General features: G+C 36.1%; 1 protein-coding gene across 2 annotated transcripts; it reads right to left on the bottom strand.

Annotated features, from left to right (window-relative positions):
* Positions 1–269: 269 nt before the first annotated feature.
* Positions 270–26,248, bottom strand: LOC129256670 (vitamin K-dependent protein C-like). Of its 2 annotated transcripts, XM_054894833.2 has the most exons (7): positions 26,092–26,248; positions 23,140–23,277; positions 18,232–18,386; positions 16,483–16,630; positions 11,072–12,193; positions 3,362–3,514; positions 270–2,241 (listed from the first exon to the last, which is right to left on the bottom strand). In XM_054894833.2, exons 1-7 carry the CDS (start codon positions 26,189–26,191, stop codon positions 2,225–2,227), a joined length of 1,833 nt encoding a protein of 610 aa, XP_054750808.2. In that variant the 5' UTR covers positions 26,192–26,248; the 3' UTR covers positions 270–2,224. The 2 variants fall into 2 exon arrangements, with proteins under 2 accessions (XP_054750808.2, XP_063953831.1); XM_064097761.1 differs by lacking the exon at positions 3,362–3,514.

Consider the following 26,248-nt stretch of genomic DNA (forward strand, 5'->3'; position numbering starts at 1 on the left):
CGGGCCCCTCTGCCTCCCCCTGGATCCGCCAATGTTTTAGGTCCCTCCCCATCTGTAAACCAGTCATTTGGGTTTATTAAGTTTTCATAATTATGATGCCGACTACACCTTCATCACCTTATGTTTATGGAAAAAATAAGGAGATTCATGTTCAGAGCTTCGTTAAAAAAACATATATATATATATATATATATATATATATATCAAAGCAAGGCTAGTGGTGAGAGATGATTTTTCATTTTTCAAATTTTGGACATACACATCAATGATTACCATTTTGTTTAGATTTGTTTATTGTTTATAGGCACAAAGTTTTGATTTGTCATATTTAACAATCAAAGTTGATATAATGAAACCGGCTACACTGTACACCGATGGGACAGAGAGTTTTGAATTCTGTTTTTATCATTATCATCATTCTCTTTTTTAACCGAACAGAAATAAATTTGGTATCCAAATAAAAAATTTAACATAGACCATCAAAGCAATTAAATTATCATAGAATTTGACAGTAGCTATAATATGGAATGCGTCTGCCAGTCTTTAATTGTAGTTGTCACTTATTCTCTTTTGTATTCCACTAACGCATTGTTTTCAAACAAGCAGATTATAAATACTGAAATGCTTTAGAATTACATGTATTATAATTAGAATATACGCAAAGATAGCAGTAAAATATAGACCAAAAACAAAAACAATACATCTTGAACACGGGCATTCTGAAACTTAATTACTTGAATGAACAGGAAGGACAAAGTAAAGTAGATATTAGGATTTATACAGAGAAGATTGTTAACATAATTGTAAGTGATAAATAGAAAATTGTAAAGTGATGACAAAAGAAGTGACGATGAAATTATAATTGTACACATTTGTCATGTTTGTGTTTTAGTCAGTTTCGGCCATTTGATTTAAACCCATTGATAAAGCTTATCACTTTAAAAAGATAGGAATAGAAGCCCGGCCAAGGAGGAGAGGGTTCATACATGTATATAATTTATAAACATGACCTCAAATTTGCCTGCCAAATCTGTTCCTCCCGTCGAACAAACTTTCGTATCATATCGTTTTCTACATAGAAGTTATATCATATAAGTATTAAAACAAATGTAATATAAAATCTCCTTGCAATGAGCAATCCACGCACCAAAGCACACCTTCAGACACACCCCACATACGCTCACAAATCTCTCCTCCATATTGACTTATTTAAACACAAGCTAAAACAAAGCAATTCCCTCCTTAAATGTAAGGAATCCGATTAATTAAATAAATAATTTTGTAAAAATCGTCTATTTTATCCATTATAAACTCATTTTTGATAAATATACGCGGGAACAATAATGTGTATGTCTGCCTTTCACAACTCGGAATCAAGCCATCGTCTCTTTTAGGATCTTCTTCAAGGATATATTATTATGATATTCCGAAATTCTTTACTGAACAACTAAAACTATAATGTAATAGAATTTAGGAAACACAAAATTATTCAACGAAAAATGTTTTAGGAGTACACATTCCGTACATTTCTGGTTGTTTCTTTATGGAATCAAGCTTGTTCATGTAGCATCAACCAAACCATTCAGAACAAGACAATAACCTTTTATTTCATCAATAAATCTGAATGATGTTGATGCATTCTTGGACATTTGCATTTTAGCAAATTCATGTGACATAATTATCCATATCATAGCTATTGAACGAAAAAATATACTTTTATTTGATATGCAAGTCATTATTTTAATCAATTTCATTTATTTGACAGGAACTATAATATACATATTTTATTTTTGTGGACAATTCATGTACATATCTAATGGAGGAAATTCACTTGAAATATTATTCGCTAAAACACTTTCAAAATTCGAAACACTGTTTTATTAAATATTAGAGAACGAACGTGTGAATGATGTATATTTTCATGGTGTACCATGGCATTGTGGTCATGAAGAGCATTATATTTACTCACAGTTGGGCACGCAATATGTGTGTAATTTCATAATATTTGCCGCCTTTTTACGTAAAGAAAGTCTGATACTTGAACTTTTTATACATGTTCAATTCAGGCAAAAGTCTAGCTATTGCAAAAATAGATAAGATAATCGTTGCTTATGACGATAGAGGCTTATTGACTACATAATGGATTTTCATAATTAAAAAATTATGACGAATATCTTCTTCCGCAGACCAGTACACCGACGTAAAGCATGTTGTGTCATCACGATCATCCTTCAGTAACATCTGAAATAAACAAAACAAATATATACACCAAGATTCATTAGTGAAAATTATCATTATATTTCGAATGCTTGTCCAGAATGAACAAGAATGATTGATGACCAAAATCTGCATTATTGCTTTTAGACATGTTAGAAGTGTGAATATCAACAAACTATTTTTTCATATACACTGGGTAATTATGCCAACCCTGCACTTTGTATAAAAACAATATTTTTTTTTCAAATTACGAATTGGACATTTTAAGGGGAAGACGCACTGTAAAAAAACAAACAAGCATGATAGTAGTTCGTGTTTGCCTTTTTTGGCGATTGAGTCTACCAACCCCTTTTATGACAGGTCACTTATTAAATCAATTCCCAAATATTTTACGGAATTGTTTCTGTTAATTACCTGATTATCATATGAATTCTTGAAATCGTATGTATATCTAAACTTTCCTTTAAAACAGAATAAAATGCTTTCCGTTTTCCCAACATGTAGACTAAGCTTGTTGTCAGTCGTCTATTCGATGCAATTTGCCAGATCTGCACTAAGTTTTTTTATCAATTATCTTGGGATATGACTTTAACAATAAAACACTATCATCAGCATATAAAATTTGATTCTTTATTACAATTACACATATCATTGATGTAAGACATAACAAATCGAGCCTAAAATGCTTCCTTGAGGAACTTCGCATTTAATAAGCAGTGAATCAGAAAAAAACGTCTGCATCCTGTGCATGGTAACAACTTGATGACGATTAGATAAATACGATCTAAACCTTGTCACACATGCAGAGTCTAAACCCCGGCATCGCTTCTAATTTCTTTAGAAGTATATTATGATTTACAGTATCAAAGGTTTTGTAAGTCTCGGAGAACCACTACAACCACGCGCCCACAATAAATCAAACACAAACTTTTCTGTAACAGGATAAAAATGAAAACTACCTTTTGAAATACACTTTTCTTCATAAAACTTTTGAAATTGGTCATTTTCTGCATGAAATTTGTTGTACGTACTGGTAATTCACAAACAAACTTGACGGCCATGCACAGTCGTATAAAATAACGAAACTCACTTGCAAAGTCTTTAAACGTGTCAAGTCAATTATCCCTTTCAATAAAACACTAACCTATTTGGAATTCTGCACGGATGATTTGCTCTCCATCATCATCGTTGACTTGAGCCACACACGAGTAATTTCCAGCATAGATCTCCTCGATGGCATCAAAGTGAAAGACCAGCCCAGAAGGCAGGATACGCACCCCTTCTGCTAGCTGATTCGCTTTATGTATAATGTATGACAGAAGAAGCAACATAATGTCTAGATTATACAGTATTGCCATGATTGCGGGGGATATTAACAGGCCACCCCCCCCCCCTCCACAGTGACCACTCACACGCGCCATCGGGGATATAACATCCCCCCCTTATCGGGTTGACACCAAGGCTTCTGTCATCACAATATCAGGTTATCGCTTTCGGTTGGGCAATCGCGAGACTGCTCCGGTAGACCGACGCAACGTGAAAATTATTAGTCAAATATATAATTCCTCGGGTCAATTTTAACAGATGTTTGTTAAAAATCATAAGCCTAATATACAAAGGCTCGGGCAAACTGAACCTTACCTTTCGGAAATTTAGGGGGGGGTCTTTACTCGAATCGTCGGGTTATGCGATTGCCCGACTAGACGCGATAACCCAAAGTGATAGCGCCCAGGCCAAAAAATGACGTCATCTCCTACCAGTCCACTATGTGGACGTACATTTCTAAAACGATCAGACGACTGCTACGTCGTTCTCGTTCACTGCTCCTAAAAGTCTTCAGTAACCAATTTGTGCATTGAACTATTCATCGCACCTACATGTATGTACACTGAATCATCTTCCTACATGATGCCAAATTCCAGGGATAACCACTGATATATGTTTTCAAAACAAGAGATTCATCATCTTCTGGATTATATGTTGTCATTCACTTCTTTTGCTGCCCAAATTTGACATCTCAACACCTTTACTTACCTTTAAATGATCTGCTCATGCAGTAGTCTGATGATCAATATATTTGAATTGGAAATTTCATTAGTTTCAATATGATACCAAACATAATATGTTCATCCCATAAACTACGTTCCGTTTAAATTTTGCCTGTTAAAAGCCCCGGGTTAAAAGCAAGGGCCCAGATGGTGTTCAAAAAGTAAGAAAAAATGTACATGGATGACCAGGTAGCGCACCAATAAGATTCTAAAAATGCACATTCTCGTCTACAACTTTTACTCCATAAGTGCATATAACAGTATAATACTTGACTTGTTTGTATTTAAAACACGAGATCTTCTGCATTATACATGTGTGACCCATTTTGACCTTTAATTACCTTAATGACCTTTAACTGACGTAGACGGGTCTTGAACGCAATGTAATCCTTATTGTTTACATAAGAATTTCCATTACTATTAATTTAATACTAAACATATGTTTATTCCATAAAAAAAGTCACAATTAAGAGGAATGTGAAAAAGTGGGCGTGGCTAATGATGTCTATGAAAGTAATTGCCTTAGAATTCCAAGGTGGCAACCGTCAGATTCATACTCAATACAACTACAAATTTCAGTAATAGATGCATATAATACGCTGTTTGTTTTCAAAACATGAGAGGTTTCACATTATGTGTTGCATTACCTGTTCGTGTCCCAATTTGACCTATTAAGACCTATTTAAATGACCCCTCCATGGCCTAAATGTTATGCAATTAACATATTTGAATTTGATTCTCCATTACCTTTAATTTGATACCAAACATGATAATTATGTTCATTATTTAAAATAGAAAAAAAATCACAATTGAGAGGAATGTGAACAAGTGGGCGTAGCTTATGACGTCTTTTTTTTTCAGAGGTGCCCAGGTGGCACCCTTCGGATTCTTGAAGAAGACATCATATACTACCACTTTATGCAAAAAAAAAATGCATATATACCCAACATGACGGTCATGCTGAGGTTCCGCTGGACTACGCTTACAACCAACCTGAACAAAGTGTAACATGCGCTACAAACGTAATTATTATGGTAAATTGCCAATTCGTCCGCAGCTAACTACCTTCATTATATCTACTGCCATTCCGTTCATCAAAACTTCGCCCACCAACCATTTGGTCCAATCATCACTTCGTCTAATCACCAGCTCGTCAATGACCATTTTTCTCATAACATGTTGGTCTAATATATGTTTAAATTTCCATTAATTTTGCCCAATTAACACTTAGTAGAATTAGACCAACTGGTAAATGGACTAAATGCCTATTGGACCAACTGGTTATTAGACAAAATGGTGAGTGTACTAAATGGCAGTTAGACTATATGGATATTGGACGAACTGATGGTAGACCAAATGATATCAGAGGAGTTGGCAATTTGACGAATTGGCATTGGTTGGACCAAATGAAAATAAACCATTAATTGGAAACGAAAACTCCCTATGCTCTTCACCAAAGCAACGCTTTTAATGTATGGATAACGACATGAAAATGCAGAAGACGATGAGAATAATAAATAATAATAACGTTGGATTCTTCTCATGGCGCTATGCACATTCATATTGTTACTGTTACCACATGCATACGTGCAATTGATTTGGTAAATATGCTGTAGTATTAAATCGTTCTTAGGAAAGTTCTCGTCCTGTAATATAAATTTAGATTAGCTTGCAACGGATTTTCACGTCATCATTTAAACATTGCTTTATTTTTCCCCGGTAAATCGTGAATAGTGTTCACGCTGCTTTAAACAACAGTTTATCCAACTTCTTAACGCTGATATTTTTAACGAGACTATAGTCATGACACTATGCTGATGATGATTATAATAATATAACCAACAACAATAATAATGATGATGATACCATCGCAGCATTTTATTCATGGGAATGACTAATTCAATAATGTGGTATTATCTCGGACATCGGATACTGGATTGCCCACACGCAAAGTATATCAGGGGGTAGAACAGTCGAAATCATCTAACAGAGAAAAGGTGATCGCCTAAGTTTGTATTTTAGATTCCGATCATGCATAAACTTGACCACTAGCATATAGATGGGAGGATGAACCTTGTGTGCTATCGACCCCACGCAAATTTCACCGACGACCAAGAAAAATACAGAAAATGAATGGAAAAAGTGGTGAAGATATATTGTGTCTGAATATCATGTCAAATTCTGTCATAGAATTAGATTTTTATTTATAAAAACTGTATTTTTTTTTTGCTCCCTTGAAGATTCTTCGTTTACAAAAGTTTTCGGCCCTCGGTGAAATATAATAAGAACACTGGACCAACAGTGACCAAAACAGGGCAAAGCGGCACACTTTCGATGCTCCGAGCCGGTGTAGCTGGCAGCGGGACAACGCATTCTAACTACAGCAACTACATGGATAATATTTTCGAAGAAGGCAAATTAACATGTCCTGTCGAGTCAGACGGAATTTAACAGTGTTAACTTCAATTTACTTATTCAAATATTAGAATCGCCCTAGAATGGGGGTCATGGTGATTAACTGTTTTATAGGTTATTTATAAAGAAGATGACAACAAATGTCCCATGGATAGGAGGAGGCCATGTACATAGAATAGTCCCCACCTTAGCACATCAAGAACCTAGTGCACTATTTGTATATGTCATGGGGAAACCCCGATGTAATGGTCACCTTAGAGTTCCCACCCCGTATCACTTATATTGGGAACGAGAGAATTGCAGCAAAGTGATTCAGTTCGCTTTCGCCTCCCATGGACGCCGTAATTAACAATTCAATAGGTGGGCTGATGATGTCATGTCCCCAGATTCCTTTGCATTATGTCATTATGTACAAATAATATATATGTTCTTAAGTTTGTCTGTAGCCCTTGGAACAAAACAAGTTGCAGCAATGGCTATCTTACACACTAAATCTTAAGTCGATTTATTATATCCTTATAGGTTTGCTTTGAGAATAACATTTGAATAGATGTAATTTCACCTAGTGAAATACAAAGAAATAAACGTGATAAATGGAGGGGGGGGGGGTATCCCTTTAAAATCGATAAGAAACGGTTTGGTGTAAAAATTTAAGAGTATAGTCTAGATGACCGGTGCAAAAAACAGCAATAATTTTTAGATTATGGTACAAGCAGGACATTTGGCTGACAGGTAGAGTAAATAGTGCTGAACATTTTAGCAGGGGGTGCCAACCTGATCTCTCCTCGTATAGCAACAGTTGCTAGGTAACATATTTATCTTAGCCACCACCATTTTGAGGCTGTTATCTACATTTTAATAACTATATTTTTATGTTAAAGGAGAATGAAACTCTTGGAGCAAGTTAGCTTTTGTGAAAGCTGAAAAATCAAAGAATAAGATCAACAAAACTTTGAGTAAAATAGGACTAGCAATAAAAGAGTTATGAGCATTTGAATGTCGAGATCACTATTGCTATGGAGATCCTCCCATCGGCAATGCGACCAAGATCTGTGATGTCACACACGTACAACCCTCCCATTTGGACACTGAAAATATACCCCAAAACATATCTTTTTGCTCATTCTAATCATATGACAAACGATTCATCAATGATATAATGTTGTGAAACTTGTCATCTCATAAAGAGAACACCTCACCTTGTGATAGACTCTATAAAAGTGAGAATATACGTGAAATAAGTACTAAATTAATGAGGGAGTTGTACGTGTGTGATATCACAGATCTTGGTCGCATTGCCGATGGGAGGATCTACATGGCACTAGTGATCTCAATATTCAAATGCTCATAACTTTCTTATTATTCATTGAATCTTCCTCAAACTTTCAACAATATGTTTCTTTGATTTTTTTCTTTGATATGGATTCAGCTGGTTTCAAGGGTTTCATTCTCCTTTAAGTGTCCCTTTTACAATCCCAGTCAAGAAACATTCCATATATAGAACCAGTTGATATGCAACACATTTTCCATAACAACTATATATAATATTCTTGAATATAACATCTTGAAAGCGTCATTAACGTTAAAGTAACGAAGCAGTACATTTGGTGATTGTATAACAAAATCTTTTGAGATAAATGGGTATCTCTGTAATTGACACATCACTAACGCCGCATCCTAAAAATCAGGAGGATGAAGCGGTAGACTGCAATATAGTAAATGATGTATATACCAGGTCATCAAAAGGTATGGTTGGAAAATATTAAGCAATGTAAAGGCGTTGGTATAGCTTCCAACCTATTTGAGATGACTTCTTTCACCATTCTCGCCAATTATATTTAAGCACCTTTTTTAAAAATAAATTATTCGAATCCCAAGTTTACCTAAGATTTAGAAGAATTTGCCTCTGTAGGTATATTTTTCTTATTTCATTATAATGATGGAAAGTTGACTCATTTACATGATTTACAGATATTTTGCAATAGTTTCTAGATAATGAAGAAATATGAATTATTTACGTAATGTACAACTGGACAGTTTCCAATAGCTTGGGACTTTGGGTACAATTTTAGCAAATGAATCGAACATTTCATGTCGCACATGCCTTCTCAAGGTTGGGCATATACATGTATTTAGTCCAAAATTTTGGTTAAGACTGTCTAAATAAATAGGGGAAAGCAAAACCACGATGAAGCATTTTCATGTTCGACAAAAAATATTAGAGACAACAGAGGAATACATCGAGAAAGTTACATGCATCATCTTCTTCAAAGTGTAAGAGGCATTTCTCCCCATAAGGAAATTATGTAAGGTGATGGTGCCATCAGCAGAAGCATTAACAACTGAGTTGGACATGCACAGAAGTATTGGAGACATATGGAAGGAAGAAGCATTTTACACTGTTCTGTGGCTGAATATGTATCACGTACAGCCAACCTGATATCAGTGCTTCACATACGTAGGTGACAAAGTCAGCTGCTCACAGTCCTGCACGATCTTTCAAGTCATGATTGATCTTAAGCTGCTGGATCCCAGCCAAAAACACCTGCAATCGGAAATGACAGGTCAAAATCAACTTCTGGAAGACTTTTCAAGTCATGATAGATCTCGGAGCTGCAAGATCCACACAAACACGCCTATAAACAGAACCGGACAGTGCAAATCAACTCTTGCGAGGTCGTTCACGTGATGATAAATCCTGGAGTTTCAGGATCGATCCATGTCAAAACACCTGGAAACAGAACGGACAGGTCCAATTCAACTTCTGCAGGATCGACTCATGATAGATCAATCACATAGCTGCAAGATCCAGGCCAACACGCCTGGTAACGGAACTGAATGGTCCAAATCTTTCACGTCATGGTCGATCCCGGAGCTGCGCAGGATTGATCCAAGTCAAAACACCTGGAGACGGAACTTCCAAGTCGCCTGCACGTGGCATTGGGTCGTGCGCCGGCGGGAACGGCATGGAGAGCTAATATGATTTTCATTGCAGGCTACGTAAGGGAGTAGGTAAACCAAGGCAGGGTGTATTAGTTTTCAAGAGAACGAGCTGTTAGAAAGGGATAAAGTAGTATCCAAGCCCTACTTTTGGTGTTTAAAATGATTTCAAGCTTAGTTGACCCAATCACTTCTTAGCGGTCATTTGTTCATTTCTCCAAGATCAGAGACATTTAGGTTGTAAGCAAGGTAAGGTTGTATCCGTTCTTCTACAAGAGTGACCTCTTGATAAAGGTTGATTTTGTCGAGTTTTTTTCCAAGGGCTTTGTGTGTATAACACATGGTCTTAAAGGAGATTCATCTGGCCCCTCTTGGAAAATACATGGCCACAACTTCCAGAATGTCAACGGTTTTTAGACTTTTTTAATTCTCGATGATTTCAAATGTCGATCAATTCTACCTCCATCGTCAATCACTCATAATAGATAAGTAAACATGAGGTCTATTATCATTTAATGATAAGTGCGTATCTATAAAAATAACTTGCTTGTAATAATTAACAAAGAACCTTTTGCTATTAAAGTCACCAAATAATCTAAATCAATGGTTGACCTATTATGTTTAGGTTAATCCATAATAATTATGGTTTCCAAATGGAGAAAGATTGGTGTTAAGGTGAGTTTTTAACATACAACAAGTATTACTATAGCAATGATATGGAACCTATAGCAACCGTTGCTTTGAATAAATAGCTTAAAACTGTTGTGATGCAAGGGTACATGCTTTATATTAAAATTTATGTGACATATCGCTCGTAAAAATATTACTCAAGCCCGATAAAGCTCAGTTACCAAGGTAAATATGTAACCTAGAAACCGTTACTACATTTGGTAACTTGTTGGCACCTCCTGCTAAAATGTTAAGAATAACTTACTATACCTTTGTGCCAATGTTCATGCTTGTACCATTTTCATAACATTTTTTCACCAATCACCTAGACTTGAGGCAGAATGGAAGAAGTAAGAATTGCAGAGGAGAAATTGGCAGACGCAAAAATATCAAATGCTTATATGACAGGGATAACAATTACAAAGGTAAAATTGCAGGCATATGATATATTTATGCAAACGGGTCTAGACCAGCGCTTCCCCCTTGTCATTTTAACCTCTGCCATTTGTATTTCCCCGGCAGGTAGCTGTTCTTAGCAAGCCGGTGCGTACAGATATGATTATGAAGGTACATGGTGTGGCACGATTGTATGCTAGACGCAATAGGTCGCTATGCCCATTCAGGATACCATACTAAGTTTGACTACACATCATGCTCTGACTGAATCATTGACTATCGTAATCTGAACCTCCTTATAAGATCGAAACGTTGAACAACACAATGCAACACATGCATGGAGGCGCTGAATACATTCTGTATAATATGAAATACTATATGGTTACCTGGAAAGTTTCCAACGAACCACTGAAGTGATGCATCTTCTCTGTTAGGTGTACATTCCAGGTTGACTTCGGTACCTGCTTCTACGTTCAAGTTGCTGGGTGATTTCACTGTAAAGGCAAGTTCTACCGCTCCACGAATACTCTCGTTGAACCGTTGCTCGACGTTTTTAGAATATGCAACTGTGACATTTTTAGAACGAAGCCAGTGGAGATATCTCGAAATTTGTGTATAGAATCCGTATTCTCCCTCTCTAGCACATCCGATACCCCAGCTTACAATCCCTAACTGATACCACCGACCATCATCATGACGAAAGGCAAATGGACCTCCACTGTCGCCGTGACAGGAGTCCCGTAGAGTTGAGTGATAACCCGCACAAAACATGTTATTTGTAAATATTCCTTCCTCTGATCCATCTTGTTTGACTAGACTTCGTCGACAATCTTGCCGATCAACAAATGGTAATTCTACCTCTTTCATAAACCGACTGCTACTGGCCTTCTCCGCTATTTGACCCCATCCGTTAACGCGTCCGAGTCCATTAACAGACTCTTCCAGCATGCCCAAGAGACGATTGGCCAGAGCACCAGGTGCAAGGCAAATTGGGCGAATGTACGAATTGAAGCTCCATAGTGGTGGATCTACACGCATCAAAGCGATATCATTGTCATGATTTCTCAGGTTGTCATCATTTTTCGTGTGGTTATAATCCTCGTGCCAAATAATTTCAGCTGGATAGTGGGTCTCTTGAAACTTGTCTGGTAGTACTGTGTCATAGTCACCGAAAATTATCCTCACGTCTTCCTTCCGAACTCTGTTTCCATGCTTATCGAACATGCAGTGCGCGGCAGTTAATACCCACCTCTGGTCAAGGATAGTACCACCACAGATAGAAGTCCACTCTGGCTCCAACCCATAATTAAAAGTGTATCTCTCGATCCGTACCATGTAGGGTGCCGAACCATACTTTGATTCTGTCCCCCCTACCACACGGGCTTGGTTTATTATTACAGCGTCGCTGCTCCAACCAAAGCCTGTTTCGTCCATTGGTTCGGTGCGAACATTTACTCGTGGAGACGGAGTAGTCTGTGCTTCCTGCCAGAAGGTAATCTTTCCACAAACTGAAAATAAGTAAGTAAATTCATGTAAATAACGTTTGCTCTTGTTGTTCTGCCCTGAAGCGCCTTTAGCATCTAATCAAGATGCCCAAGATGGAAAATGCGCTATACAAATTTCATGTATCATTATTAAAGAAAGTAATCATATTCATAAGCATGACAACGACAAACCCAGAACCAACTAGTTTCATTGGTTTAACCCGGATAAGACGGAATGGGGAGGGGGGGGGGGCTCGACATTTTTCTCGAAAAATCCGCTGCGCATTTTTTTTTACCACGTCGCTAGCTGACTTTTAACTTTTGAGTATCGCACAACTTTTCAGACCACAGTTGCTCAGAACCGACAATTTGTGTACGAATTCAATGCAAATATATTGTTATAGCCAAAATTCATAATTGTATCGCTATTTCTCCTTTTAATGATTAAACTCAATTGAAAAACTAATTCAAATTTTCAACAACATGCTATTGTAACAGAACATAATGAAATTGAACATTGCTCTATCAGCCCCTATTGACGGAGCAAAAAAAAAGGAAAACGGGAAAGAACGAAAAAAGGGAAAAAGAGAGGACAACAAAAGGAGAAACATAAGAGAGGAAGACGAGTGAATAAAATAATATAAGGAATCTTTCATGTCACTTTATAAAATTTTCATATCTTGCTTAAAATGGAGCTGAAAATATTAAATTCAAAGTCAATATATAAAACATATTTCAGATCGGAAATCGAACTTTCATGGTTTTGTTTGATTTACAAATTGATTTTTAAAAAGTGCTTTGTAAATATTTATGTTTTGTGGTCTGAATAATAATATTTTCTACTCCGCTGCGCGCTAGCAAAATTTGATTTGTGCAGGTACCTACTATTTTCCTGTATTCCATAAAGTTCTCAAATATCCCTATTCAGGTCAGATTGTCAAAACGTATCAGCTAGCGTTGCACACTCGCATTTTAATTGGTAATATTATGTCGATACCAATGCTATAACAAATTACTTAAAATACCTATTTCATGACAGTATATAAAAAAATCAAAGTAATAATAATGAAACATATCAGCTCTTTTTTTTTAAACTGTAATCCATATCCACCTCACAATTTTCGTAAAGTGCTTGAAATACAGAGCTTAAGGACGTTCCACAGTTATGTTTGTGTGCATTATGATCTGCGCATATTTTACACTCTGCGCGCTGACGTCACAATGAATGAACAGGTGATTAATTAGCTGTGGGTATGAACTGAATTTTCTCATCATCTGCACTCTAACTGCAGATCCGATGCGTTAGTTTATGAAGCTAAAAAACTTTAATTATTCCATGGACCATTAAAAAAAAAACATCTCTACAATTTTAAAATACTTTACTCTGCAGTGCTGCCAAAAATCACAAATATGACCCCGAGTTTAAATAAATGGTAGAGTGGTTTTGATTTTTTTCTTCTCATAGATACAAAGCATTTGGCGCATTTTTGGTGTTTTAAAAAGCACATTTGCTCTAATGAAAATGCTGATAGTTTGAAAACAAGCACATGAAGCCCTATTTTTTAATGTTTGCACCTCTTGGGTATACCTTCCTCTACAAATTTGCAAATTTTGGTGAAAATGACATGGATTTTGAATAAAGTGCAGCATTTATTGTACTTTTGTAGTTTGTTATTGAAATTTCACTTTTTTGAGATTGGGTTTTTGTTATGTTTTACGCCATTTTTAAGAACTCACAGTGCTGTTAGACTTAAAATTGCAAACAAATAACACTATAAATAGATTCTCCATTCTAACGATACACTTATTAACTCTCTTGCGAAATTTGATGACTTTTTCATGTATTTTGACTGAGTAATAGAGGTTTAAACTCATTGTAGTGATCTTGCGAGGTCTAAAAATGCCAAATTCTTTTGAATGCGCAATCCGTAAGAACATTCATTCGGGTGAACTTTGAAGCTCCATAGCAAAAAATCAAGCACATGGACCTATGTTAATTTTTGCATATTTCGAATATTCAGGTTCTAAAGTATCTATGTGCAAAGTTTGGTGAAAATGACATGGATTTCATTTTAACTGTGGAACGTCCTTAAATTGACCCTTTTCAGATCGGAATAAAAATATTTTAAGCTCGCGCTTCGCACTCGCTTTATTGATTTTCATGATAAAAAAATGCATTTAGAATTTCCAGATTCTAGGTCGAAATCTGAAACGCGCCCGCGCATGTTTATTCAGATACGCAGCTTGTTCTCTATTTATTACCGTGTTTACATGTGATCGGCTATTGCATCACATGCAAACACGGTAAAAATCATTATCCAATTTCAGATCACAATACAAAAAAAATTCTGCTCGCGCTTTTCGCTCGTACTATTACTGTAGGAAGATTTCCAATTACTCATCATTTTCATGATTTACAAAACATGAATATAGTGTCCCATTTTTAGGTGTAAATCTCGAATTTATCCGCTCGGGCTTCGCGCTCGCATCAAGTGTTTTCAAGATTACAAAAAATGCTAAGAATTTCCATTCTTCAGGTAGAAATGTCACAATTTTCAGCTCACACTTCAAGCGATCATTATTTGGTTGTTGAAGTATGTAACGTCTCCATGGCTAATTGCAAGCAGCTGTTAACAGATCCCTTTTTGATCAGATGAAAACGTATATCAAAAATTTTTGTTAAGGATCACAAAAATTTCCCAGAATGTTTAAATTTAGGAAAAAAATGCATAAACGAAAAAAGTTGCTCGCGCTTCGCACTCGCACTATCTAAATACGGCCTATGAGATTATCATAATTGATATTCATGTTGATTTATAAGAATAAAGCTTATGAGTGATTTTTAATATTAGGACTACCCCTTCAAAGAAACAATCAAAATCAACTTCGAGCGGCCGATCGGCGAAAATGTGGCTGAAAATCCCCCCCCCCCCCCTATTGGCGAAGGCTGGATCCACCCGTGGATGAATATGGTGAAATAGGCCTATGAATACTCTTAATGAATTTCTTTAAAAAAATTGTCCTTAAAATATTCCTGTTTGGGGTCAATATATACACAAATTTCGGCTCGCGCTTTGCTCTCGCATCATTTGGTTAGTAAAATACGTCTGGTTTTCTTGAATTCATATAAAACAAGCCTTAAAATGCCCATCTTCAGGTCTGATTTTCCTAAATTTTCAGCTCGCACTTCGCACTCGTAATATCTGATAAGTGGGATGCGTATGTTAATCATGATTACAATGACTACAAGTGCTCCATGATTGTGTTTAGATGTAACGCTAACAAAATCAGCAAGCGCGCCTGACACTCGCATTAGATGACTTTCGTAAGATATGTAGTCTTTAAAGGACAAGTCCACCCCAACAAAAACTTGATTTGAATAAAAAGATAAAAATTTAACAAGCATAACACTGAAAATTTCATCAAAATCAGATGTAAAATAAGAAAGTTATGGCATTTTTAAGTTTCGCTTCATTTCACAAAACAGTTATATGCACATCTCAGTCGGTATGCAAATGAGGAACTGATGACATCACTCACTCATTATTTCTTTTGTATTTTATTATATGAAATATTTTTATTTTCTCGTCATTGTCATGTGAAATGAAGTTTCATTCCTCCCTCATCACGTGGAATCCCATTATTTTAACATTTTGTGCTTCAGGCAAGGAGGTCCTAATCGTCAAATTCGTAAAAATTGAAATATTGTATAATTCAAACAATAAAAAACAAAAGAAATAGTGAGTGAGTAACATCATCGACTCTCTCATTTGGATGTAACTGGCTCGTTCATATAACTATTTTGTTAAAAATAAGCGAAACTCTGAAGTGTCATAACTTTCTTATTTTACATCCGATTTTGATGAAATTTTCAGCATTGTGCTTGTCTGATTTTTCTTTATTGATTCAAATCAACATTTTTCTGAGGTGGACTTGACCTTTAATGGATTCATAAAATATAGTCATTTCAAAATGTCCGTTTTGGGGTCAATATTCCCGACATTCCAGCACGCGCTTCGCGTTCGCTATGTTTGTTTAGCAAGACAAGTGCATATCATGATTAGAACCATTTGCTTATGTCCCTTTTTACGTCTGAATATCAATTTTTTTCAGCTCGCACTTGGCGCTCTCATTAATATCACAGTCCTTAAAATGTATATATTATTGGTCGGTATACCTGGCGATCGAGCGCGCACTAGGTGACTGAAATAATGCCGGTGCCCCCCCCCCCCCCCTCATGCCGTGACCCACAGTACACCACTGGTGAAAGTTGTATTAGCACAAGAAGATGAAATTTATCATTATCGACTTACCTTGCGAAATGTCAATCTCAGGTGGATTACTCAAATGAAGCCAGGCATCTACGCGACCCTGAGTCCGTCCATGCTCATCACGAACAACGCAAGTATACTTCCCTCTATCTCCTTCATCTATATGCGTCAAATTTAGGTTCCCTTGTTGCTGTTACATACAAAACAATATACCACTTCTGTCATTTAATATCTTTATCATTTATTTATGTTATTTATTTATTTTTTCATTCATTGCAAATCTTCATCCAAAGTTACCTGTTCAAGTACTTCAAATTACACAATATGTCCAATTAAAATATTCATTAAAATGACTGGTCTTCCACAGTGCTCTACATTCAGAAGCGGATCTAGAGGGGGGGTTGGGGGGTTGCAACCCCCCCCCAAAAAAAAAAATCCGGGGACCATTTTTTTAAATCTTATCTTTTTTTTTTAACTTGTAATTTTATTTTATTATATTTCTATGTATTTATTTCATTTATTATTATTATTATTTCTTTTTGGGGGAGGGGGGGGGGGGGGGGTTGGGCGAACAAATGTCACAGAGTCCCTTGCCCCCCCCCCCCCCCATCAGCTTTTTTGAGGACACGGGCCACCGCCGAAGTGACAAGCTAGGCCAGCGTTGCCGATTCTCATCCCCAAAATCCCCACAAAAAAAAAAACGCAATTTTCACACACAGATTTTCAAAAAATTTCCCTACTGTGGGAGGGGGGAGACACCCCTCCCACACCCTCCCCCCTCGCTCGCTCCGCTCGCTTGGACTCGGTCGCTACGCTCCCTCGCATACCACCCCAACCCCCCCCTTTATAAAAAGCTGGATCCGCCCCTGACATTATTATCTACATTCATAAAATCAACAGAATAATTACAATTTGCAAAAAAAAAAAAAAAAAAAAAAGTGTGGTGAAATGCTCTCGCCTTGGCCCCTGTTAGTCTTTTATCAACTCGTACATGTAAGAAGCCCATTTTTACAATATTGTACCCTAACCAACGTGCAGAAATGCATTGCTAATGCATCCGTTGTGTACACATTGCATACGTGTTTCATACGCTCTATCATTCGAGCATCCGTCGTCCACTGTGATTTCGACCGCGCAAAAAGTTTTGAGCTGCATAAGACTTTCACAACGGTTGAAATTTCCGCCGTGTACGATGTATATACGCGACATATACGAACAACAAAACGTTCTATGTCCGTTTTCATCCGCTACATGTCCGCTTTATCCCCTCTGCATCCTCTGGGCATCCTCGCAACTCAGATCCACTAAAGCAACGGAAAGAGGGAGGAAAGATATGGTACATGGAACGTCCATACATCGTTAGTAGTACGGAAATAGAAAAGATGTAAGCGTATGGATCTCGTAAACAAAGTATTCAAAACCCATGGTAACCCATTCAGAGCTGTCATCCACTTCCATCCGTTTTCATCCACAAGGTTTCCAATGAACAACCGTTTAACATCCGCGCTACATGTTACAATGTTTGCCCACTGACCCCCCCCCCCCGATATTTTCATTTGGGGTCTATCGTATACCCCTCCCCCCAAACTGGGATCGGTGTCTCTGGTGAAAGTTGAATCAGCACTGTTGGACGAGTGATGTGATTAATGTAACCCACAATTTTATTAAGTTATGATAATTTGGTGTAGTGTCTACTGTTGTAAACTTCATCTATCTATCATAAATACATATGACGTAGCTCGTGTAGTCTTTCCATTTCTTTTTTTTCTGTTCGTTACCATATTTACTCACGATATAAAAGTTTCCTTGTTGCAATGGTTGACCATCTTTCTCCCACACTACACTAGATGCACTTTCTCTTGGAGAGCAGTGAAATATGTGCTCATCATTGATGTTTTTATACGCATCGATGGGGAAAACGCTGAAGTAACGATGAGGGTTGAAAGCTGGTAGAAGATAAACGAACAAATTGATTATTTTGAACAGCTTTGTCATACTTCAGAGCAAATTTTAATTTACCTTGGCTAAAATGTAATGTAGTACATATATACTAGGGCCAATAAGCATGATTTAATACATTCTTGTATTTCAAAACAGTTTTGCCCCCACTTTGTGTAGAGTTTAAATGAGATCTAAGAGCATTTTCATAATTCAATTTAAAAAAACGGTCCCTTCTACTTTATTTTTATTATTATTTTTTTTACATCTTTATACAGGGTAACCAATTCAGCCACGATAAAAACATTAACAAAGATAAAAAGCTGGTTTGCAATCGGGCCGTGTTAATCAGAATACATACAAATTATAAAGTACATAATATGCAAAATATACAAGAAATAAATCTTTAAAAATCCCAACCCTCTGTGCCGTCATCAGATTCATCAGAAACGCACAAACACACGGAAGCACCCAAACCCACACACCCAATCACATTCTGCAGACTCGTTACTTTTAACATATAATAATTATGATTACATATTGACATGAGCGAAAACAAATTATTCAAATAAGATACAATTAAGATACAATTAAGATACAAATGGTGTGGGAATATGTTTAGGAATTCAGAATAGTCCAATCAATCTAGCCAGAATACGAGGGGGGGGGGGGTAACCCACCACTAATTGCAATACTTGATATTTCACTGCAATGCTTCCCAGGAAGGTCCCCTAAACGACATACTAAAAGTCCCAACAAAATCCAAGCAGTGGAAATTTATGAAATTTGCATATTATGCAAATTAGCCATAAAAAGTTAGAAAACTAAGGAAAATAGTCAAAAGTTTACAATTTAAGTGTCCAAAACAATTTAATTTCAGCGAAAATTAATAATAAATAACTGTATTCAATGTTTTTTATTCAGAAGCGCCAACAAATCTACCTCATTTGCATATTATGCAAATAAGCATCCTTATATGGAAAAAATGTCAATATATTGTTATTGTTCTCATATAGACTGCTTAAAAACATTTCATTTATGTTGACATTCATATGCTACTATCACTAAGCATGATAATTCATCCCAATGCCTGAAAATTAATTTGCATATTATGCAATTTAGCCATTAAAAATAGAAAATAAGGAAAATAATCCAAAGAATGTGAATTAAATGTCAAAAGGAAGTAATTTGAACAAAGTTTTATGATGAATAAATAAGTACAATGTTTTTATTTTTAAAATCTAGCAAATCTGCCTCATTTGCATATTGTCAAATGAGTATCCATATATGGAAAATGTCAAGAAATTTTGATTTTCTCACATTGACTGTTATTCAAATCAATATGCTGCTATCACTAAGCATGCATATTTACCCTAATATAATTTGTATTTAAGGGAAAATACTGGAATTGTGTTCTTCGCGTCCTAAAGCCATGTTGTTAGTTTGATAAGATGATGGAATTGGCAAGAACAAAGCACAGTATTTGAAATAAGTGAGTAGTTTGTTAGAGCTGAAACCCTTTCTTATATGGATGGGAACGACATAGACTTTCTTGAAATTTCACCATATAAAGAAGGGAAGCCAAGAAAAGCAAACTTATAGCAGGTGAGATCTGATGAGTAGTCCCATTAAGAAGTGTATTCCATCTGGCCTTGTAGCTTCATGCAGGTTGTTTTGTTTAGCAATTTCTTCAGTAGTTTGGTTACACCTGCTTGACTAAAAATATGTAATCTGGCCATGTCTGGGTCAGGACAGGGTTCCAGGACTTGCAGAGCAGCGTCATCATCATCATGATCAGTGGTGAATACTAAGACTAAAAATCTTCCCTTTCCGCTATTCCAATGTAGTCATAGCGCATGATATTAAGGGCTCCCAACATGCTAATTGTTACAGCCTGGATCATTGCCAATCCGGTCAACAAATTGTGTACATGTATTATAGGCTTGTCTACAAACCCATCTTATGGTCCTCTTTAATGTATTTTAGCAATATTCTGAGATTTACCTTACTGATGCTTTTGGAGCTCTAGCATGCCCAAAACTTCCTAGCCTTCCTATAAAACCTTTTTTCTCCTTCCGATACAATTTATGTCCATTGTCTCATTGAGGCAACTTGTGTCGGAAGAAGACATGGGTAACGGTTTGGTTCTTGTCAAAGTCCTCTTAATTGGCATTCAATCTTATATGCTCGACTTGTCGGATTTCAGTACAGAGAGTTGTATGATTGTTCAAAGTACATCTGCATGACCCTATTAAAGTCAGCATTCCTCCAGAAGAACATCCTTAGTCGTACCATAATTACTGAAAGTTTTATTCCTCTGTATACACTCACAGTATACCCATTGTGGCAAATAAATCCTGGAAAGGATACACACTGTCTAATCAATGTTGGATGGTATTTGATGGTGATGTTAAGGGTGTTCCATTATTTTTCGTACTCTTGTTAGATGGCAATAATCTGGCTTAGTCCTCCATCTATTAAAGTTTACTTGTTTGTTCATTGTGTCACTGAGGAATTTCTGTTTACCAGAAATATCAGGAAATTGATAATATTTTTTGCATATGATTTGCTTAGAAACTATAGCTACAACATTTGGAGATGGTTGCCATCCTTAAAAGATTTATCAAAGAGGAAAGAGCATACAATGGATGCTTCATCCTGAAGTAGCAACTGGATTCAGCAAGAACGTTTCCTGTATCTGATAAAGATGTCTATATAGACTTTAAGCCTTTATCATGACTTTATGAAAGGCTTTCATGTCGCTCGTATGGGCAAATGCTCATTGGTTCTCTCATTAACCATGCCCAGAGATCTCGTAATCCAAGCAAGTAGGCCTACTCATATTTACCACCAAGACAAGTGGTATCTACAAGAATCAAATGTTCGAAGCTAACGGTCTGTTATTTGCACTGGGTGTGACATCTTGTGCTGATCACTTGACAATCCAGAAGCTTGCTATAGCATGGACTATACTAGCAAGAAACGCAAAAAAACTCTACAAAGTCAAGAAGAGAGCAAGGCTTGATTGAAATAATGAAGCATTCAAGCAGTGGGATTCATGTAGAACCGACTCATCATTTCACAATATGAGTGGGGTAACTGCTCATAAAAAAATCAATATCAACCAAGCAAGAAGTGTAGGGGAGGTCATCATGGTTACACGTAATCTACATGGAATTTTAGAGTAATGTATCACGTATGTGTTTCCTTGAATATTTGTAATATATCGGAAGGTTATTTGCATAATATGTATATTTAATACACTTCAAATATTAAGCTGATTATTAATGTATTAGGCATTCTTAGTGATCACATCATATTGATCAAGACTGAAATGTTTTCATAACTGTTTGTGTGAGAAAAATCAAATTTTCTGGGTTTTTACCCCATATAAGGATGCTCATATAGGCAAATGACGTAGATTTAATTACGATTTTTTTTATTAAAAAAACAAATGAATTTCTAAAACTTATCATTAGCTTCTGCTAAATTTATATTGTTTTCTGCACTGGATTTCCAACATTCAGATTATTTTCCTTATTTGCAACTTATTATGGCTAATTTGTATAAAATGCACATTTTGTGATTGTCCTATGGTTGTATATTTTAGGACTTTTGTGTTTAGGAAACCTTCCCAATTAGGCATTGCCACGTTCCAATTATAATATATAATCTACTTGCAATTTTTGAGGGATGTATTACCAGTGTATTTTCTTGAATATTTATAAAATGCTAGATACTTATTTGCATAATATGCAAATTACACTACCGTAAGCTGAATATAAATGTGTTCAACGTCCTTAGTGATAGCAGCATGTAAATTTCAAAATTAATTAAATGTTTTCAAGCAGTCAATGTGAGAAAATCACAATATCTTGACATTTTTTCCATACAAGGATGCTTGTTTGCATATTATGCAAATGGGGTAGATTCATTGGCACTTTTGATTAGAAACATTGAATACAGTTATTTATCATAAATTTTCGCTCAAATTAGATTGTTTTGGACTCTTAATTTCTAATCTTTGGACTATTATCCCTATTTTTCTAACTTTTTATGGCCAATTTGCATAATATGCAAATATCATAAATTTCCACTGCTTAGATTTTTTGGGACTTTTAATATGTTGTTTAGGGGACCTTCCTGGAAAGCAATGCAGTGGAATATCCAGTGTTGCAATTAGTGGTGGGTCAAACCCTACATTGACTGGACTAACAGCTCCTCTTTTTCTGCACCTTGTGACTGTTTATCTTACTTGAGAGTTGCATAAAAATGAATGGTGTGTGAACGCAAAAATGGATTGTTTCGATAGGTCCATTATTCTATATCTGTATTTGATAATATAATATTTTCTGATGATGTAAAATATGGCCGCAATTGCTCCTTACTAGATGGAATGAATGTGATAGTGGGAATGGGGGCTGATCATGCATAAAATAATAATTTAATGGTTTGGGGTTTGGGTTAAGCTTCCATGGCCCCAGCTTTTAAGGTGTATACAACTGACTCCTCTTTTACAAACAGTTTGAAAATGTAAAATTTGAATCAACATGAGCAAGGTTTTCTTCAATAATCATACAAAGACATGACAAGGATGAAATAAGTTTTTTGCATTTATTTGTGGGTTCATTTGATTTTGTAAGCAATGTTCTTTCAAAGGCATCTTACCCACAATTCCCATCATATTTCAGGATCAAGCTAATATTGTCTGCATGAATAAAAAAATGATATTGCAAACAAGAATCAAAATGAATAACTTACTTATAGTAAACGTTGAACTTAAACATTCCGTTTCTCCGGAGAATACAGCGCATTTGAAATGTCCTCCGTGTATTTCTCTAAAGCTTATAATTGTTAATTGGTTGTATTCTTCTTGTATTAAAAAGCCATTATCATAACCTGGAAATGAGAAGAAAATTTTTAATTTTGTGATTGGTATACTTGAGCGGGGCTCTCTTCCCCTAACTTACGTTGATGTGAATAAAAAGAGGAAAATCAAACGATAACAACGTTGAAAGTTCCAGAGAAATTGATTATAAAATAAGCAATTCATGACATATCAAAACTTCGCTTATCATTTTTTTAGTCAGCATATCCATGATATCCATCTTATTATACTGACTCTCATGCCATAATGACATACCCTCATTCTGATTCTTCCTATGTTGAACATACCCCTTGTTCAGATCAACTTAACTGACGTCATTCTTCACCATGTTTTCTCATGTAATATTTGATCTCCGATTTACTATTTTGTCATCCATTCCAAGGTCACATCGTCACATTCACTGACACTTAATTACATGCACAACACATTTATACGCAAATGATTCAATGATTTAGTTAACTCACTTGTTGCAATGAAAAATAAAATTCCAAGTGCTAAAAAAGAAATAAATTCTGGTTAACATTACAAGTAGAAGTTAATTCAAATGTATCACATTGCGTATTATAATGAAATACAAGATAAATAATCATTAAAGTAAGTATGTTACATCATCGGTTCCCTCGTGTAAATGTTTTCTGTTATTCAAAAGATTAATTTACTCTCAAATCATATTTAGGAGAGCTATGTTTCTCTTTGTTGTTATATTATTCGTCTGATAAAGATAGTGTGTGATTCTATATAGATCCTACTTCATTTTATTGTAACATGCTAATTTCAGCCTTTTGGCTGTGTAAAATGTATTGTTTGTATACGAAATAAACCATGATTGAATTGAATTGAATCATGTAATTGAAATTAGAGAGTCGTGTGTTCGAATCCCACCACGACATAGCGCCATTTGGCAAGGCGCCGATCCGCACTTTGTCACTCGCCACTCACGTGTTACATGGGTGCCAAGTAGGATGCAAAAGCCTAGGCGTAGTATGCCTAGCAGGTGTATGCATGGTTACAATCATGTTTATCCTTATCTATCTGGGGACATCCCGATAGTCCGCGGGTCCGTTAGTCCGCGGGTCCGATAGTCCGCAGGTCCGATAGTCCGCGGGTCTGTTAGTCCGCGGGTCCGATGGTCCGCAGTGTGTGTAAAATTATGATCAGGATATAGTGAGATCAACTGTCATCAAGAGGTCAAAAGGTCATATGATACGAGACCATGGGGTTCTATCAGGCGCGGACCCATGCCCCTCCCCCCCCCCCCCCCCAAAAAAAAAAAAAAAAAAAAAAAAAAAAAAAAAGGAGGAAGAGGGGGAAAGAAAGAGAAGAAAATAGAGAGGAAAAGTGGGAAAGAAGAGAAGAAAAAAAGAGAGGAAGAGGGTGAAAGAAAGTGAGAAGAAGGGGAATGAGGAAAAGAGAAAGAAAAAGAAAGAAAGACAAGGAGATGGGGAAAAGGAAGAGGGAGATATTGACCGGGACGTCGATTTGATGACCTCCTAAACAAGTTTTTAGTGGGCTTTATTTACACATTTTGGCCCCTTAATAAGTTGTCGCCAGAATATGACCCCGGGGAAAAGGCTTGGGGAAAACATACCCTAAACATGTTTGGCTATTCTTCATAATAATAAAAATTATTGGAAAAAAAATAATACCCCAAAAAAGTTTGACCCCGCGATTGACCAATCTTTTAAAACCACTCTTTTTTGTGTGGAAAATTTGTGTTTTTGATACCCTTAACGAGTGCACGCGCATGCAGCCCGCGCCGAAAACTGAAAAAAACCACCCCTTTAAACGCGTTTTTTTTTTTTTTTTTTTTTTTTTTTGGTCAATCATGTTTACAGCAATATATTTGACAGCCCACCCCGGGCCCCCGGGGAAGTACTTGTCGAGGGGGGGGGGTGTCTTTTGGGTTATTATTATAGAAACCCGTGGTCTCGTATCATTTGACCTTTTGACCTCTCGATGGCATTTCATCTCACTATATCCTGATCATAATTTTACACACACCGCGGACCATCGGACCCGCGAACTATCAGACCTGCGGACTAACGGACCCGCGGACTATCGGACCCGCGGACTATCGGACCCACAGACTATCGGGCAGTAACCATCTATCTATCTAATACTTATTTCTATATTGCCTAATGTTTTGAACATAATCAACTCAATAATATATTGCACGGGGATTTTAATTTTTAAACATAACAAATCCCTCAACCTAGCATAAATGGCTTGTTTTCAATTATAATACAAGTTCTTCTAAATTCCATGTAGATAAATCCGAATAGTTAAAATGTCAAAATCAATTAATAAGGCATTCAGGCTCATCATTGATCCCTTCTTGTTTCAACCCCTAATTTAAAGACTCATATCATAACTCTAATGTTATGATCTTGTTTGTTGATCTATCTCGCCAAAACCCTCGCTTTGTATTTATAATAATGATTCCTTGACTATCCTCCATAGGAATGTTGCCTCAACAAAAACTGTATTTTATTTTTTTTTTGGAAGTAATCTTCAATTCCATCCTTTCTATACTCATTTATAACATATATATATATATATATTATATATATATGTGTGTGTATGTGTGTGTGTGTATAACATAGCCATGTGTTTTTGAACTGATACTTTATTTGTATATATATATATTTTCTTATATGTCCTCATGGATATTCTTGATATCATTGTAACTGCATTATCAGATTATGTTTCTTACTTGTACATCTTTTTATCGGAATCGTAAAATACATGAATTTAATTAAATATTCAATTGTTATGGAGATCGATATTGATAAGTAAATAATATTTGTAGAATATCATTAACTCACCTAAATGTAATCTTTGTCCATCTTTGTACCATCTAAGGGAAGCATCGTGATCATTGAATGGGCACCTTATCTTAACTAGTTCCCTTTCAGATCGACTCATATCCTCAGGTACTTCGCTGAATGCTAGATTGGGTTTGCAATGACCATTTGGTATAGG

Source organism: Lytechinus pictus, chromosome 3, assembly GCF_037042905.1.
Source record: "Lytechinus pictus isolate F3 Inbred chromosome 3, Lp3.0, whole genome shotgun sequence".
Lineage (NCBI taxonomy): Eukaryota > Metazoa > Echinodermata > Echinoidea > Temnopleuroida > Toxopneustidae > Lytechinus > Lytechinus pictus.

What these genes read in the sequence shown, in the direction of transcription:
- LOC129256670 (XM_054894833.2), bottom strand. Translation starts at nt 26,191, where the DNA reads ATGAGTCGATCTGAAAGGGAACTAGTTAAGATAAGGTGCCCATTCAAT. An exon ending in AACAAGGAAACTTTTATATC is followed by an intron (nt 16,631 to 18,231) that starts GTGAGTAAATAT and finishes TGTATGTAACAG; the next exon opens with CAACAAGGGAACCTAAATTT. An exon ending in GTTCGTTGGAAACTTTCCAG is followed by an intron (nt 3,515 to 11,071) that starts GTAACCATATAG and finishes TTATACATAAAG; the next exon opens with CGAATCAGCTAGCAGAAGGG.